The sequence below is a fragment of the Rutilus rutilus genome (assembly GCF_951802725.1).
Source record: "Rutilus rutilus genome assembly, chromosome: 1".
Lineage (NCBI taxonomy): Eukaryota > Metazoa > Chordata > Actinopteri > Cypriniformes > Leuciscidae > Rutilus > Rutilus rutilus.
The window spans coordinates 21,560,558-21,578,225 of record NC_140209.1 but is presented as its reverse complement, the minus strand read 5'-3'; the positions used below and the strand labels follow the sequence as shown (position 1 = coordinate 21,578,225).

At 37.9% G+C, this 17,668-nt stretch overlaps 1 protein-coding gene across 1 annotated transcript in view; it reads left to right on the top strand.

The window, feature by feature from the left end:
* The first annotated feature begins 615 nt into the window (after positions 1-615).
* Positions 616-17,668, top strand: part of LOC311291784 (uncharacterized protein) — a 44,721-nt gene continuing 27,668 nt past the window's right edge. The window contains exons 1-5 of the mRNA XM_084411036.1: positions 616-939; positions 7,659-7,721; positions 7,984-8,028; positions 8,931-8,966; positions 11,363-11,398. Coding sequence (XP_084267162.1) covers positions 7,718-7,721; positions 7,984-8,028; positions 8,931-8,966; positions 11,363-11,398 — 121 coding nt within the window. The 5' untranslated portion in view covers positions 616-939; positions 7,659-7,717. The remainder of the gene's footprint in view (positions 940-7,658; positions 7,722-7,983; positions 8,029-8,930; positions 8,967-11,362; positions 11,399-17,668) is intronic.

Genomic DNA, 17,668 nt, shown 5'->3' with positions numbered 1-17,668 from the left:
GAACGTTTTTTATTTTATTTATTTTTTACAATCAGTAGTAAAGAAGGAGATAAATATCCAAGAATAAAAGTTTGAATTTGGATCTGTTCCTGATGTAATAACGAGAGAGATCGGTCTGAGAATTAAAGATTGATCATTTACTGAGCGAGTTCAACAGAAAGCAGTTCAATCAAGCGAATCACAGGCTGATCCACATGTACAAACTAGGCTCTTCTTTGCTGCTTTTTAAGATAAGTTCAACTGCATTAGACTGTCATAAATATTCACAAATAACTTTTCATTCTACAACAGTTCCTCACTCAAACCATTACATCCCGAAGATTTGGATTAAATGATCACATAAATGTTTATCAATTCAATATATTAAATATATTAAATAAAAATAAATTGTAGTATTTTTAAAAATTTATCTTAACTGCATTAAAGTGCATTGGATCAAGGTCATAATCCTGATTTGGACCCAATGATCACTGGATTGATCTGGATCCTCACGCCAACAATCGGCCCACATGACCCAGCTCTGGCTGACAGGAGACATGCAGTGCCAGATTGAGGACACATTCAGGACAAGATCACTTGCTGTGTGGCTAGTGTACCAAATTACATAACATAATTTAATATAAATGTCATCTTTATTGTTAATCATTTTACCATATATTACATATTTTTTTATCACAAGCTCAGGTTACAAATTAGATTATCTTATTTTGTGAAAAGTTGTTTAAATATTATTATTATTATTATTATTTTTTTATTTTTTTTGCATTTGATATAAACTGTTTATTTCATTGGTGAATTGGAAAATAATTGGATGTGAGTCTAAAGTCTTTAAAGGGAATGCAAATGAGTCACGTGGACGTTTTATTGGCATGTCAATCATATTTGACCTTTGATTTTTAGAACTTCAAGGTGTTGGTGATATAATGGTGCGCAGTGCAGGTAAGATTTACATTTAACCAATGAGTTATGTTACCCAGATACTTGTACTAGCATGTGTTTTAAATGTTTCTTTCATGATCCATCATAATCTAATACATAGGTTATTCTATAATGCGGTTTTATAATACTGAGTTTATTAATGTTTTTCAGTAGTGAACTGGGCTTGCTTAGAATTGGGATTTCAAATGACAAAGCAACTACTATGCAAAACTCTTTTTCCAATACAAATTAAACTTGGAGATGAATATTGTAAAATGTTTGTCTCTGTCTGTCTGTCTTTGAAAATGATGAAAGATCGACCAATGTTGTCTTTTTATATCCGTGTATGCTGTGCAGTTGTTTTTCCATTCATTAGTGGTTATTTGGTGTTGGTTTGTTCCGTCATTTTTACAGATATTTGTTGGACTAATTATAATGGCTGAACAGGATTCTGTTAGAAACTTGACCAACAAATTATGGTGAAATGCATTAGACGTATTTGTTCTGCAAAGCAAAGTCCCTTTAAGTTCACTCAGCGGCCATCTTAGGAACACTCAGTACAGCTCCTATTATAGAGGGAAATACCAAAATGTCAAACTCTGATTCAGCATTTAAAATTAACAAAACATTCTGACATGAATAATAAAAAATAAAAAAATTGGTAACACTTTATTTTGATGGTCCCTTTTGAACATTCTGTTAACTATAAGTAGCTTTGCAACTACATGTCAACTAACTCTCATTACAGTATTAGTAGAGTGTCTGCTTAATATCTGCTAACTCTTTATTGTGATGCTCCTCCAACCAACAGACATTCTACTGACTATAAGTAACTTTGCAACTACATGTCAACTTATTCTAACCCTACCAGTCTACTAATACTCTACTAACACTCTAATGAGAGTTAGTAGACATGTAGGTGCGACACTACTTATATATAGTCTACAGAATGTGTTAAAGGGACCATCAAAATGAAGTGAAACCAAAACATTATGTTAAAAAATATGTGTCATCTTTGTCCAGCCAATGCAGAGTGTACAGCAAAGACAGACAAAAGCAAAGTTTTATGTAATAAGACGATGTATTCAGAGGTAGAGGGTTTAATGACCATTGGTAATCCATTTCACAATTTTTGGGTAGCGACCAAGAATGAATCTTTTGCTTATTAAGTGTGACAGAGGAATTTCAAGAAGCAGCTTGTTGTTGGATCTAGCGGCGGCCTTAAGCATCTGGGGGCCCGTTTCAATAACTAATATGTGACCCCGCCTGTGAAACCCCGGCTAAAGTCGCAGAATCGAATTATGAGTTAACGAGCGTCAAAGTAGTCATAGCCATAAAAATGACAAAAATAGTCCATGTGTGTTTATTGCTGTAAATGATAGATTATACTATTGGTTTTGAGATGCAATACTTACATTTTCATTTATAACATGATAAATACTGAAATTAATGATTTTATTGACACTACGTTATACTTTTGCGCAAAAAAAAAACGGACGTGGGCTTCCTTAACATTGATTTCAGTCGTCTCTGGGTTTATTTCGCGCAACAACACTGCTGATTCGTATATCAATCGGTTCAGGAACTTCTTTTCTGTGTATTTTCTATTAGAAAGAGTAAAAACAGACTTTAATATCAATCCGCGAGCGCCGGTAACCAGGTCAACACAATGCAAAGAGAGAGAGAGATGTCAGCCGCGTTTAGATGTCTGTGGTGATTTTTTCTTGTCATAGCCAATTATTTAAGAACTGCTTATTTGTTTTGTATCTTAGTATTCTGCCAATAATATTAAACTAATTTTAAGGACATTTTTGGCCTGCTACGTGTTATTTGCTGGATGATGGTAACGTAATGCGTTGTTTTGACATCTGACATGGCCATGGCTTCGCCGGCGACACCGAAGTATGAGCAGGAACGGAAAATAGCTGCTTGCTTAAACAGCTAGCTTGATATTAATCTCGGTGGAATTGAACTCAAATTATGATTTAACCGGTTTTATTGCGGATTACTTTCTGGAGGATGATTGTGATGATGAACAGGACACTTCCCAGATAGCAACATTGTTTCGGCCCGGATCCGGCCCACATCTGGCACTTGTGGAATGCGGATCTGGCCCACATGCGGCGTGGAATGACGGCACTTGGGCGGACCGCTCCTGTTTGCCAGATCTGGGCCACAAGCAGGCCATAGCAATGCCACATGTCAGCCAAGAGCAAAGAAATAAACCAGAACTGGACCTTATCTGAGCCACAAAGTCTGTGTATATTAAATATGAAGTCATCTTAGCCTTAATAAGCCGGTTAACAAGCAGAATCACTGAAGGAAAGAAGAGAACAGAAAAAGAGACGAGCAGAAACACAAGAACTACAACTGACTTCAGACACAGCCTCAGATGAAATCAACTGAAGAGAAAAGAAGACATTAAATCTGTGAAGATCTCAGCAGAGGAGGATTAAACAACTCCACAAACAGCATTACCAGCTTCACTTATAACCAGACTGACTTTATTTCTGTCAGACGTCTACAAAAGTTTTTATTGAGAATTAACAGAGGTTTAACGCTAATGTGTTTCATTTAAAGTCACCATAACAGTGATTCATGTTTCTATTAGTTGGGCTCTTAACTCTTATTATACCTATTATCTTTTTTGGCTGCTATGACAGTGTGTTTGTTAAACACATTTGCAGCAGCAAAGACAGCTAAAGTAAAATGAGATCAGGTGATGATGGTTACCTGGTGATGATTTTATAGTCATCCTGAATTAGCCTGTTTCACTGATGTCTTTGGAATCTAACAATTGTGTTGATCCATTAATACTGTCACAACACAAACCCTGTGTTACTGCAGCATGAGATCCAGCAATATAATAACAATAAGTTAGAAGACTTTATCAAACATGAGCACAAAAAAGTCAGTTAAACATGACACACACAGACATCAACAATCAGCGTATGAATCTCAACAATGGTGACAATCAAAAGTACCTTGCTGCAATGCAAATATTTAGATAAACAGATTAATTCAGAACATCACTGAAAAGCTAATAATTCATAACAAAAACAACAGCAACAAATAAAAGCAAATATTTAGAATCAAACAAAATTATAGGACAATTCAGCTGCATAATTTATTCATGTTGCAGTGCATGCTGGGAGTTTTGTACTATGCTGGTACCCAGCATGCATTGCAGCAAGGTACTTTTGATTGTCACCATTGTTGAGATTCATACACTGATTGTTGATGTCTGTGTGTGTCATATTAAACTTGCTTTTTCGTACTCATGTTCGATAATGCCTTCTAACTGATTGTTATAATATTGCTGGATCTCGTGCTGCAGTAACACAGGGTTTGTGATGTGAAAATATTAATGGATCAACACAATTGTTAGAGTCCACAAAACATCAGTGATTAAAGGTTATTTCATGATGATTATTAAAACCATCAACAGGTAACCATCATCACCTGATCTCGTTTCACTTTAGCTTTCTTTGCTGCTGCAAATGTGTTTGACAAACACACTGTCACAGCGGCCAACAAAGACATAAGATATACTAAGAGTTAAGAGCCCAACTAATGGAAACATGAATCACTGTTATGGTGACTTAAAAAAGAAACACATTACAGTTAAAACTCTGTTAATTCTCAATAAAAACTTGTGTAGACGTCTGACAGAAATAAAGTCAGTCTGGTTAGTAATAAGTGAAGCTGGTAATGCTGTTTGTGGAGTTGTTTAATCCTCCTCTGCTGAGATCTTCACAGATTTAATGTCTTCTTTTATCTTCAGTTGATTTCATCTAAGGCTGTGTCTGAAGTCAGTTGTAGTTCTTGTGTTTCTGCTCGTCTCTTTTTCTGTTCTCTTCTTTCCTTCAGTGATTCTGCTTGATAACAGGCTTATTAAGGCTAAGATGACTCCATATTTAATATACACAGATTTTGTGGCTCAGATAAGGTCCAGTTCTGGTTTATTTCTTTGCTCTTGGCTGACATGTGGCATTGCTATGGCCTGCTTGTGGCCCAGATCTGGCAAACAGGAGCGGTCCGCCCAAGTGCCGTCATTCCACGCCGCATGTGGGCCAGATCCGCATTCCACAAGTGCCAGATGTGGGCCGGATCCGGGCCGAAACAATGTTGCTATCTGGGTTCTTTGACGAAACTGACGAGGAATTTGACGGTAAGTTTGTGTTATTATTGTTTTATAAATATGTAAATGTATAGCCTACTGTCAGTGTCCAGCCAATGTAATGATATACATATCTGCGATGCAAAAATAGTGGATTTAAATGTTTATTACATTTGTTGATTGGGATTTAGTCAGTTTAAATTAATTACGTTATGGCATGATGTTTATTTGTTTCATTACACTCTGAATTGAAGTCTGCTAACCACCTATAGGCTGTTTCTTGTTCCTATGCCCTCCCCTCAATTAATTAGATCCAGTCTGACTAAACTGAAAAAATATTTTCTGATATTTTCATATAAAATGCTTCATTATCCATTTTAAATGTGAAATTAAACCCACTTCCCATTCTTGCATGTTACACAATCATGTTTTTAGGTATCTTGCTTTGAATTGAAAAAAAAATTGATCTTTGCTTTTTCAGGCAGTGACCAACATGATGAGGAGGACAAGCCAGTTCTGGTGATTGAACCCCACTATTTGTCTGGCGAACATGAAGAGGGAACACCAGCAAGAAGAATTTGCTTCGAATGCTGGAAGTCCAGATGTGAAACTGAAAATCAGTTTCTCTTGCAACTGCAAGTATTTCAATGGGGAAAAGTGTTCTTTATTTTTCAAGGAGGGAGAGTTGCTGTCACTCAGGATCTTATTTTGCATCTAGACAATTTTAGAATGTGTACAAAGTTTGAGACTGACCTGTTAAAGGGATAGTTCACCCAAAAATGATTTACTCATACTCACCCTCATGTTATTCCAATCCTGTATAAGTTTATTGCTTCTGTTTAACAAAAAATAAGATATTTTAAAGAATGTTGGTAACCAGACAGTTGGCGGCACCTATGGAAGTCAATGGGTGCTGTCAACTGTCTGGTTACAAACATTCTTTAAAATATCTTATTTTTTGCTCAGCAGAAGAAAGAAACTCATACAGGTTTGGAACAACATCAGGGTGAGTAAATTATGACAGAATTGTAGTTTGGGGTGAACTATCCCTTAAAAATTTTTATTTGTTTATTTATTTTTTACTCCAGATTTACTCAATGTTACACCGTGGGCCAGTAAGAGAATGATAATTTCAGAGAATGAGAAATGGTATGTTATTTAATTGATATATTATTGACATTTCACTGATATTTCATTTTACTAATAAAGTTATACAAATCATTCCACTGAATTGACATGGTAATTGTTGCTACGATAAAGCTCTTGTGGTACCCCCATTCATTTCAATGTTTTTATGCTTTTAGCTTTTTGGACATGTACATCATAATAAATAGATCTGTTTTACAAAACTTTAAGAATTTTTCCACTGATGTGTCATATATCACTAAAAAGGGGAGAATCTCAGCTTTAATGTGTTATAAGTCACATATGCAGGATAACTATGGATCAAATGTGTTGCAGTTTTAAAAAATAACTTATCTTTAAATTGGAATTTCTCAAAAATATGATTTTCTGAGGCCGAATTTGAGCAAATCTTTGACATGGCCTTACTCAGTCAATTTTAAAGATATCAAGGTTATATTTTCACAGAATGTTCTTTACATTGTGTAGGATGATTTTATGTAAAAAACACTGAATCACAAAAAAATGACTTTAGCTGGGTTTTCACAGGCAGGGTCACATATGGGGCCCTACCCACATAAAACATAAACATAATAGAGCAGAAAAAGCCGTTCGCGGGGCGGTAAACGTCACCATGGTAACCGCGGCGCGAGTTCGACCAATCAGAGCAAGTGTTTTGCTTAGAACTGACGTCTCTGATTGGTAGAACTCGCGCCGCGGTTACCATGGTGACGTTTACCGCCCCGCGAACGGCTTCTCCAGAAGATCGCAAATAACAAGGTTGATTTCATACCTTGCGGCTTAGGAGCAGAAACTTTAGTTTCACAACCTCGTAGCTCGTGGTCAATCTACCTTGGATGGTTTAGACATTATGGCTGAAAATCAATATCCTACGGAGAAAATTAAAGGTGGTATCAGTGATTTCAGGCCCAAAAATATATATCTTTTTTTCCTAACGATCCGCTAGCTGCCCGCCCCATAAGCATGTCGTCAAAAAACCGCGTCTCTGTAGGCAGCCTAGGCTCTGAGATCGATGTTAAGCCACTTTGATTTTCATGGACTTTTAATTTGTAATTTTGAGTCACATGTGTTTCTTTGTTAAATTTCCTGCCACTGCACAGGTGTTCATCATTAGTTCCCTCAATTGCTTGGTATTTAAGTTGCTCTCTTTTCAATGTACTTTTGTCCATTCTCGTTAATGCATCAGTTGAGCTATCTCGCCTTGATTTGTTGGATTACCTTCTGAGGTTGTTATTAAAGACTGTTAACCTAATCTTATTCATCATCTTCTGCTTCTACAATGTGTGGCAGTATACTTATGAATTGCCTATTTTTATTTTAGTTTTACACAGACTTCGAAAAGGCAATCATGTGTAAGCAAACATTTTCCTGTCGTGGCCCGTTGCAGTATAAAGTGAAACAATATAATGAGATAAACTGTTTGCAATATAGCGGAACGAAGTGTTCTTGCTCGTGAAACTTTTTCTTTTGATTTCAGGAATGGTGTTCTGATGATTTGTGCTACCGGCAGTGGGTGCGAAGAAAATTAATTCCAGGATGGGTAAGAATCAAGTTAGAATGTATAGGCCGATATATAGGTGAAATGTTGCTATTTCCCCAGTCTAAAGAATCACTGCTTTTTAAAATGTATGGTTAACTTCATCGCAGTGCAGGAAGTAAAACATGCATGGGCCTAGAACGTATCCTAAATAACTTGCTGTATTTTCTCAAAGTGCTTGTAATGTAACAACATTTAGAGAAGATTTGTCACCTTGTGCAGTGTGTTTGGTTGTTTGTTTTATGTTGTGTTTGGATTTGTCTAGACTCAATCGTACGGCAGGATGCACAAAGGAGAGGACGAAAGTTACGTAAGTGTCAAATCACGAAAATAATCACAGAACTTTGAAAATGGAAGCAGAAGTTATCAAGAATGAGGACTAGTTATAGTAAAATGTTACTTTTGTAGAATTTTTTTTTGGAGTGAACTTAATCACAATGATCTGTTCTATTTATAGGCTACTTGAATAATGCTTCTATATGTTATAACATTGTGGCACTGACGCTGCTCTCTGTTTCTCCTTTATAAATGTGTTTACTGTTTATTTAACTGCTGTTGTGAGGAGGAGCAAGGCACATGGCTTAAAAAGGGAGAAAAAGGAATGAAAAGTTGTAGTGAGTTGTTTGGGAAAATTTAGACTGTCTTCTTTACGTTTTGTTGTTTTGGGGAATTTAGGATGCCTCCGGATACCCATGTTTTTAGGTTGTAACGTTCAGAAAATAAACAACAGCCTTTTAGTGTTTGCGAACTGGATCTTCATATCTTCTATTTCTTCTGAAATTACATGACACAACACTGGTGTCAGAAGTGAGATGCATACCACATCTTTCGGTTTGTGATTCCCAGAAGACAATGGAGAATAAACTGCTAAGATCGCTTCAGTTATCCACTCAAAAATTAGGACGGCATGAGACTAATCCCAAGGGAAAGCAAACACTGTTCAACCACCTGTCGTGTACTTTTCTGTTTATCATCAATAACACTTCTATATTGTTGTGTCGTATATTTTCCCAGAAGAAATCCTTTTCTCCCTGCTCCTCCCCCAACTATCCCTTGATTCAAAGTCTTTTCCATGCACTAAAATGTTGTCCAAAGTTCCCACTATCAGAGATACTTTCATTAAATTAAATCAAATCAGACATATTGATGTCAATTAGGACATTTGATACAATAACAATACCTGTGTTTTTTTTGTTTTGTTTTTTTTCTCAGAGAAAGAGCGAAGTACAAGTGCTGAACGTCCTAACAGTAAGTTATCTTTTTTTTTTTTTTTTTTTTTTCAGATATAATTGTTTTTATACAGTTTCTGGTGAAAGGTTTTTGATGATGTTTTCTCATTACTATTATATATAATGATTTAATATGAAATCAAATTGTGAATTAATTAAATTACATATGAATCACAAATCAAGTCTTTTCTCAGTTAATATTAGGGATGCAGTGATCATGATTTTTAAGTTTCAAATTTTTTTTTTTTTTTTTCAAGCAAACCGGAAGATTTTGATACCAGTTGCTGATACGTTTTCTTTAAGCAATTAAGCATTTTTGTTTTGTTTATTGAGTGGCTTTGAACAAAAAAACACCTGTAGCCATTTGAAATTAGAGGCAACCACTGCAGATGGGCTGAATGAAAATAGTAATTCACTCTCTGACAGTAGGTGGTGCTTATGTAACGACCCGGGCTAGCCACAGGGAGCTGTACCGTAGAATAATACACACATGGGATCGCTGTAGGGATCACATCATCTGGGACCCAACCTAGTGCAGGTTCCATCAATTTATATGAGTGCTAGGCCTGGCGGGGGGGGGTGGAGGAATTGGATAGGGTTCGGAACTCATCCGGCGCATGTATCCGGTCCATAGGAGGGGAATGGTGCAGCAAGCCGACACTTTGAGCAGGGCCTACAGTGTTGACTGGCTTCTATGAGAAGAGAGCACATGGGAGGACACTGGCTCGACATCGAGGCTATAAAACCTAGCGAACGTGTTTGGTGTCGCCCAGCCCGTAGCTCTACAAATATCTTTATTGCCCAAGAAGCAACACTCCGAGTGGAGTGGGCTCACAACCCGGGGGGGCATGGTGCGTCTTGGGACTGGTACGCCAGGACGATGGCATCGATAATCCAATGGGCCAACCTCTGCTTGGAGACAGCCTTTCCCTTCTGCTGGCCTTCTGACTCCATAGAAGGAGATGGCTGGGTGAGTTGTGACATGATGGTTGATGTATGTGTTGTCTGTACAGACCCGTAATTGCTTGCCTAGTAGCGGCTTTTTGAGGCGGCCCAGCGCAAAAGCGTACTGCTAACAACTCGAGGCAGTTGATGTGCCTTTGCAGTTGGGGGCCCATCCAGATCCCTACAACAGCATTCCAGTTGTATGTGGTGCCCCAACTGGTGGTGGAGGCATCCATGGTAACCTCAGCATGCCTGGACACTTGGTCTAGGGGCACTCCTGTCCAGAGAAATGAAGGGTCTGACCACGGTCTGTGGGTTTGGTGGCAGGTTGGAGTGATTGTCACACAGAGTGTGCCTCTCTGCCACACCCATCTCGGGACTCTGTCATGAAGCCAGTGCTGAAGGGGCCTCATGTGAAGCAACCTGAGCAGCGTTACTGCGGCTGCTGATGCCATATGCTCTAGGAGCCTCTGAAAGTGTTTCAGGGGGACCACTGTACTGCTCTTAAATGTATTCAAGCAGTTCAATAATGACCAAACACGTTCCCCTGTGAGGCGTGCCATCTGGTTGACGAATCTAACCAAGAAAAGAGATCTTCTGCAGAGGTGACTAAGCACCAGGTCCCTGTGTTTGCACAACTGATCCCGAGACTGAGCTAGTATCAGCCAGTTGTCGAGATGGTTAAGAATGCGAACACCACACTCTCTCATGGGAGCATGGGACCTTCATAAAGACGCGAGGGGACAGGGACAGCCCGAAGAGTAGGACTTTGTACTGATATGCTCCACCCTCAAAGGCAAAGCACAGAAACGACCTGTGTCGCGGGAGGATCGAGACATGAAAGTATGCGTCCTTCAGGTCGATCTCTGCAAACCAATCTTGGGGACGGATGCATCGGAAGATGCATTTCTGTGTCAACATCTTGAACGGAAGTCTGTACAAGGCGCGGTTCAAGACTCACAGGGTCAAGATCGGCCTTATGATATATGATAAATAATAATGATAAAGTGTATTAATTAGTTAATTATAATAATTAAATTGAATGTATACTGTAAAGTTATTTTACATTAAATTATTCAATTTCTGTACCTGAATACATTTACATTTACCTAAAAAACATAAAGCACCTCTTATTTATTTGTATTTTTGTTCTATTTTATTTATCTGTGCTTGTAATTTGTTTATTTCTTATGCAGATGCTCTAAATCAGTGGTTCTCAAACCTGTCCTGGCGTACCCCCAACACTGCACGTTTTCTTTGTCTCCCTAATAAAACACACCTGATTCAACTCATCAGCTCATTCACCCATGTTATAATGAGCTGATGAATTGAATCAGGTGTGTTTGATTAGGGCGACAAAGAAAACGTGCAGTGTTGGGGGTACGCCAGGACAGGTTTGAGAACCACTGCTCTAAATCCTAAAATGTTAATCTGGACATTTGATAAAATTAGTGTTTTTTTCCCCCCCAGAGAGACAGCGCAGTACAAGTCCTGAACGTCCTAACAGTAAGTTAATTCTACCAATTTAGCAGGTGTTACATAATTGTTTTTATACAATATCTGGTAAAAGTTTTTTTAAAAACATGTTTTACATTAGTCTGCAAGTATATATAATCATTTAATTTGAAATAAAATTGTTAATATATTAGGGATGCAGTGATCATGATTTTTAAAGTCCGATTCCATTTTTTTTTTAACAAGCAAATTGGCAGATTACGATACCTGATTACGATTGTTGTTGTTGTTGTTGTTTGTTTTGTTTTGTTTTGTTTTTTTATTGAAAAAAAAAAAAAACATGTATCTTCCCCCGACAGAGAGTCCAGGTTTACAGCTGGTATTTTATCGTTCCTTAGAAGGATGCAGGGTTGTGCATCCTAGATGTGCAATTCTAGATTTGTGCGATGAGGCAAATCGTGACACAATCAGATCCGAGGACTGCTTTGTCACGGTAGATCTTTAGGACGCATACTGCCATATTCTGTCCTTTCTCAACTCAGGAAGTCCCTCGGGTTGCTTTCGGGGGCAAAGAGGTACCAGTATCGTGTTCTTGTCACCCCGTATTTTGGCTCAATGTGGAGCAGATGGCGGTTCAGCATTGAGATGTCGTCCTCCCTATATGAAAAACATGGGGGTTTAGGCTGAAAGCAAAGAAAAGTGTGCTTTCTCCATTACAGAGGACCACTTTTTCAGGATTTGTGAGGGATTTGACGACAGTGCAGGCACGTCTATCTCCTGCTCTTATCGGTTTGATCCTCACAGCTGTGAGCAAGATAAAGCTAGGCCAGTCACTCACTGTCAAACTGTTAGGTCTGATGGCAGGTGCTTTGTACTTTGGTTATGTGGAAGAAGCCTTGGTTCTTGTCCTAGGGTTCTGTGCTAGGAACTCCTTGTCGTCGCATATGCTTCTCTCACATGCTGGGGAGCGATCATGGATGGTCGCTCAGTGTCTCACTCTAGAACTCCCAGCACAAGGAAACTGGTGGGACTCATCACTTAGACTACATAACTGCCCGGTTGGTACAGTGCTGGAACTTCTGCAGGATCAGTTCTCTGTAGGGCTATCCCCCACCACTCTAAAGGTTAAGGTGGTAGCGTAGCTGCTTACCATACATCTTTGGGTGGAGTCTTTGGGGAGAAACCGTTGGTGTATCCTCAGTGGTGCGTAGATCAGGTGGAGTATGGCGGCTTTGTTAGCCTTATAACAGGGGTATCCCTACAGACTGGTCCCTTCTGCACACATTTGTCAGGTTTACAACCTAGATTTGGGCTTTACCCCTGGGTCCCAGGTGATTTCTGTTGTTGTTGTGCTCACCTTATTTCATACAAGACAGGCACTGGTCACTAGGCAGCATTGGTATAAACATTCCCATTGTGTCAATCTCGACGCAGTACGGGAAAGTTACGACTGTAACCTCGGTTCCCTGAAGAGGGAATGAGACGCTCCATCGCCCTGCCATACTTCCAGTTTGCCTGTGATGGACTTGCTTTGGCCTATCAGAAGCTGACAATGTTTTGTCTGGGTGTGCTTTATAGCTTACTGTCATGACATCATCTGCCTATACGACATTGAATTGATTTCAAAAGTGCTTCAATCACACAGAGTGTTCCCATAGCGCCAATCTCGACGCAGTCATAACCGAAGCGTTTTGTGTCCTTAAAGAGTGTGATGGATTATATGGCGATAGAAGATTAGTTAAATGCACAGGAGCTATATCATTTAGAAATGTAGAGATGATACAATTGGTGTTATATTGCATATTATATGGTTATGTGGCATATATTTTTGAACTAGTAAGACCTCTACACAGTCAAATCCCTGGTGTTAAATTTAACACCGCTCTGTGTTTATATGGGAACCACCAACAGGGTGCTAAAAGTAACACTGAAGCAGTGTTAGAGTTAATGAGATAATTAAGAGATTAATTGAGTGATGATTGAGCATTGAAGACACCTAATGATAACAAGCAGAATCACTGAAGAAAAGAGAAACACAAGAACTACAACTGACTTCCGGAGATTAAATCAACTGAAGATAAAAGACAACATTAAATCTCTGAAGATCTCAGCAGAGGAGGATTTAACAACTCCACAAACAGCATTACCAGCTTCACTTATTGTCAACTAGTTATAGAGAATGAACAGAGTTTTAGATGTTTATGTTTTATTGGAAATAATAGGTTTTATGAAGTCACCATAATGGTGATCAGTGTTTCATATAGTTGGGCAGTTTGACTCTTGGCTTTTTAATCAAGTTTGTGGTCTTTGTAACAGTGTTTACCAAAACACATCATTTGTTACAAAGGAAGCCAGAATGAAAGATGATCAAGTGATGTAGGCTAATTTTAACCATCATGAAGTAGAATGATTCACTAATCTCATCACTGAGCAAAAATTGTTATTTGTTATTAATAGATTCGTTTTCACCAATGATAATTTCTTGCCACAGGTCAGACATTCTGAATCGTGATTTTTAAAATACCTTGTGGATCAAATTATTTTAGACACAAAAAGACATCGAGAATTAGCATATGAATGTCAACAATGGTGACATGCTTCATGCAGCAATCCATGCTGGGAGCCACCATATTATAAAACTAATGGCTCCCAGCATGCATTGCAGCATGAAGCATGTCACCATTGTTGTGATTCATAAGCTGATTCTTGATGTTAGTGTGTGTATATCTCTATGGTTTCTTTTCTCGCAATGTATTTAGAAAATTAAAATTCAGAATGTTTGATCTTTGGCAAAAAAGTGTTGATAAAAATACTATAGGTAAAAAATCTGTTAATAACAAGTAAACCTCTTTTGGTCAGTGATGACATTTGTCAAACATTTTTATTTATGATGATAAAATATGTATCACCCGATCATCTTTGTTTATTGTATCCTTTGCAACAAATTATGTGTTTTGGTAAACACTGTTACAAAGACAACTATTATAAAAATAAATAAATAAAGTGTCAAACCACCCAACTAAAGGAAACACTAATCACCATAATGGTAACCAAACATTTTTAATAAAACATCAACATCTAAAACTCTGTTCATTCTCAAAAATAACTTCTGTAGATGAATGACAGAAACAGGGCTCTCAAGTGTCGCGCATTGAGCATGACAGTCACTCATTTCGGTCTTTTGTCACGCACTCCCACCATACATTGTACTTATCACGCGGAAAAACTATTTATAATATATTCAATATGCCGCAGTGCCCCAAATTCTCTGGCCACGTCGCTCTCACTCACTATGGAACCGGCAGGAATCAAGCACGTCTCCCCTGGAATTCTTAGTCGAGCCTGCCACTTATCAGCCAATAACAAAAAAAAAAAAAGAAAGGGGGTACACAATAGCCAATCAGAAAATAGCACTATTGTATCTGGGTAAAATTTAACGCAACAACCAATGGAAAAAAGCATATTCTGGAATTGTTCACGTTATTCTCAAAGTGCGTCAAACGTCAAAGTTTCGTTCACCCACAGAGGAAACCACTGGAGCTCCGAGCATCACTTTGAGCTAGGGCTGGACGATTTAAATCGCGATATTGTTATGCGCATCTCGTCAGTAAAGCCGGTTCCTTGATTAGTAGTAAATCACCATCACCTGCTTTCAGATGGAGCGGCATTTACTACAAAGAGCCGTAGTTAACTGACAAGCTGAGCCAAATCACATCAATATCGCGGACGTATCGCCAACGATTTTTAATGCGATATGGCTCAGCTTGTCAGTTAACTACGGCTCTTTGTACACAGCAAAACCTCCAGTGTTAAATTAACACCCCTGGGAGTGTATGAGTCCACACTCAAGAGTGTTTAAGTTAATGAGATAACTAAGTGATTAATTTAGTGATGATTGAGCATTATTGAAGACACCTGATGTTAACAAGTAGAATCGCTGAAGGAGAAAATCGCAAATTGTAAGTTACCATTATTGTGATGGGTAGTTGCTTTAGTTGGGCTCTGAGCCTTTCAAGTGTTCGCTACTTTAAATTTTGTTTGACGGTTGTATCTGAGTTAAAACTGCCAGTTGAACAAAGAATAAAAAGTGATCTGTCTTGGATATATTATGACTATCATCACTTAAACTTGATCACTGAGCTCATTAAGACCCTTCTTTCTGAATTCGATTTATGTTGTTGGTTAAAGCATAACCGTGAATCTAAATAAATGGCCAGAATTTTTGATATAATATAAAGGATTTCTTAAAAGTTTTTAAAAGAAAAATCATTCTTTTAGGCACACACAGATGTCAAGATTCAGTCTATGCATCTCAACAATGGTGAGGAGCAGAATATTCAATGAGGAAAAGTAAATTACATAGACAATTCAGATCATAATTTATTCATACCGCAATGCATGATGGGAGCCATTAATGAGTTGTGATTGGTGGCAGCCACTGCAACATGCTTTATTATTGTCACCATTGTTGAGATTTACAGGCTGATTATTGATGTTTGTGTTTTAAATGAATATGTCTGAACATCTTTTTGATCAGATCAATGTTTATTAAATATTTTGAATTATAAGTAAAGTCCTGATAATCATAGGCTGAAGAATCACAAAACTACTGCTAATAAGTTAAACCAAACTATCTTAATAAGTTTCATTTTTCAGATCACAGTATGATTATGTCAAAACATAACCAACACTATAAGATAACATTTTACTTTGTTCATTTAACTGTTATAAATCAATAACAGCATACAAACAACAGTAAATATTACAGTAAACATATAATGGTCTAGAGCCCAACTAAAGCAAACACTCATCACCTTAATGGTAACTTACAATTTGTGATTTTCTCCTTCAGTGATTCTGCTTGTTAACATAAGGTGTCTTCTATAATGCTCAATCATCACTAAATTAATCACTTAATTATCTCCTCAGCCCTAAATGCCGCTTCATCTGAAAGCAGGTGATGGTGATTTACTACTAATCAAGGAACCGGCTTTACTGACGAGCTGCGCATATCAATATCGCGATTTAAATCGCCCAGCCCTACTTTGAGCACAAGTCATGATCTCCTGTTTTAATGTTACAAAAAATTCGCAACTTGTTTGACACAAACAGTGACAACTTGACTGGTGTTTGAGAATGTTTCCCAGATAATTAGCATCAGTTTTTCATGAGTGTCTGTAACTTAGCCAACAGTTTTACAGCCTGTTCACTGACAACACCTGCTCAGAACAAGTAGTCTAGGCCTAGTCATATTTTCAATATCACACGATGACTGACATATTGTCACAGTATAACATATTGCCACTCTTGCCTGTCTTCAAAACTTGAGAGCCCTGCAGAAATAAGGTCAAGCTGGTTTGTAATAAGAGAGATTTCATGACTTTTCAGTTGATTTCATCTAAGGCTATGTCTGGAAGTCAGTTTTAGTTATTTTGTTTCTCTTTTCTTCAGTGATTCTGCTGGTTATCATCAGCTGTCTTCAATAATCGAACAATCATCACTCAATTAATCACTTAATTATCTAATTAACTCTAACACTGCATCAGTGTTACTGTAACACCCTGCTTGTGGTTCCCATATAAACACAGAGCGGTGTTAATTTAACATTGGGAAATTTACTGTGTAGCAACTGCATTTTGGACTAATTGTATCTTGTTTATTGAGGATGCAGGTCAACAAGCTAGTAATGCATTACAGTAATCTAGTCTAGAGGTCATGAATGCATGAACTAACCGTTCTGCATCAGAAACAAATAGCATGTTCCGGAGCTTAGCAATTTTTCTGAGGTGGAAGAAGACTGTTTTTGTAACATATGCAATAAATGCAATATAATTTTCAAAAGACAAGTTGTTGTCTAATATATCTCCCATGTCTTTAACTGTAGAGGATGAAGTTACAGTACATCCTTCCAAATGCAAATTGTGTTCTAAGAGAGTAGTACTTATGAGGCGGCTTGTGTCAAAATGATTTACGACTTTGACCTTTGACCTTTTGGCAGGTTGAACTTCCGGTGACCTTTATGATTGACAGGTTGAACTTCCGGAATGCGGTCATGGGATTAACCTATTGACCCCTCCTCCCTATCGATCATGTGGTATGTCAGTTAGTTTTGAACTATGACCTATGTAGGACTAAATCATAATTTTTTTACGGGTAGTTATATTTGAACAGATGTTTTTTGCCGTTTGTTTGAACTTTGTCCCAGTTATATGTGTGTGTGTGGTTATATGGCTTGTGCCTGCGCCCCCACCACAGTGAAAGTGAGAAGCGTATGTCACACAAAATAATCTCATCCTTTAAAATAAAACATACATTGAAACC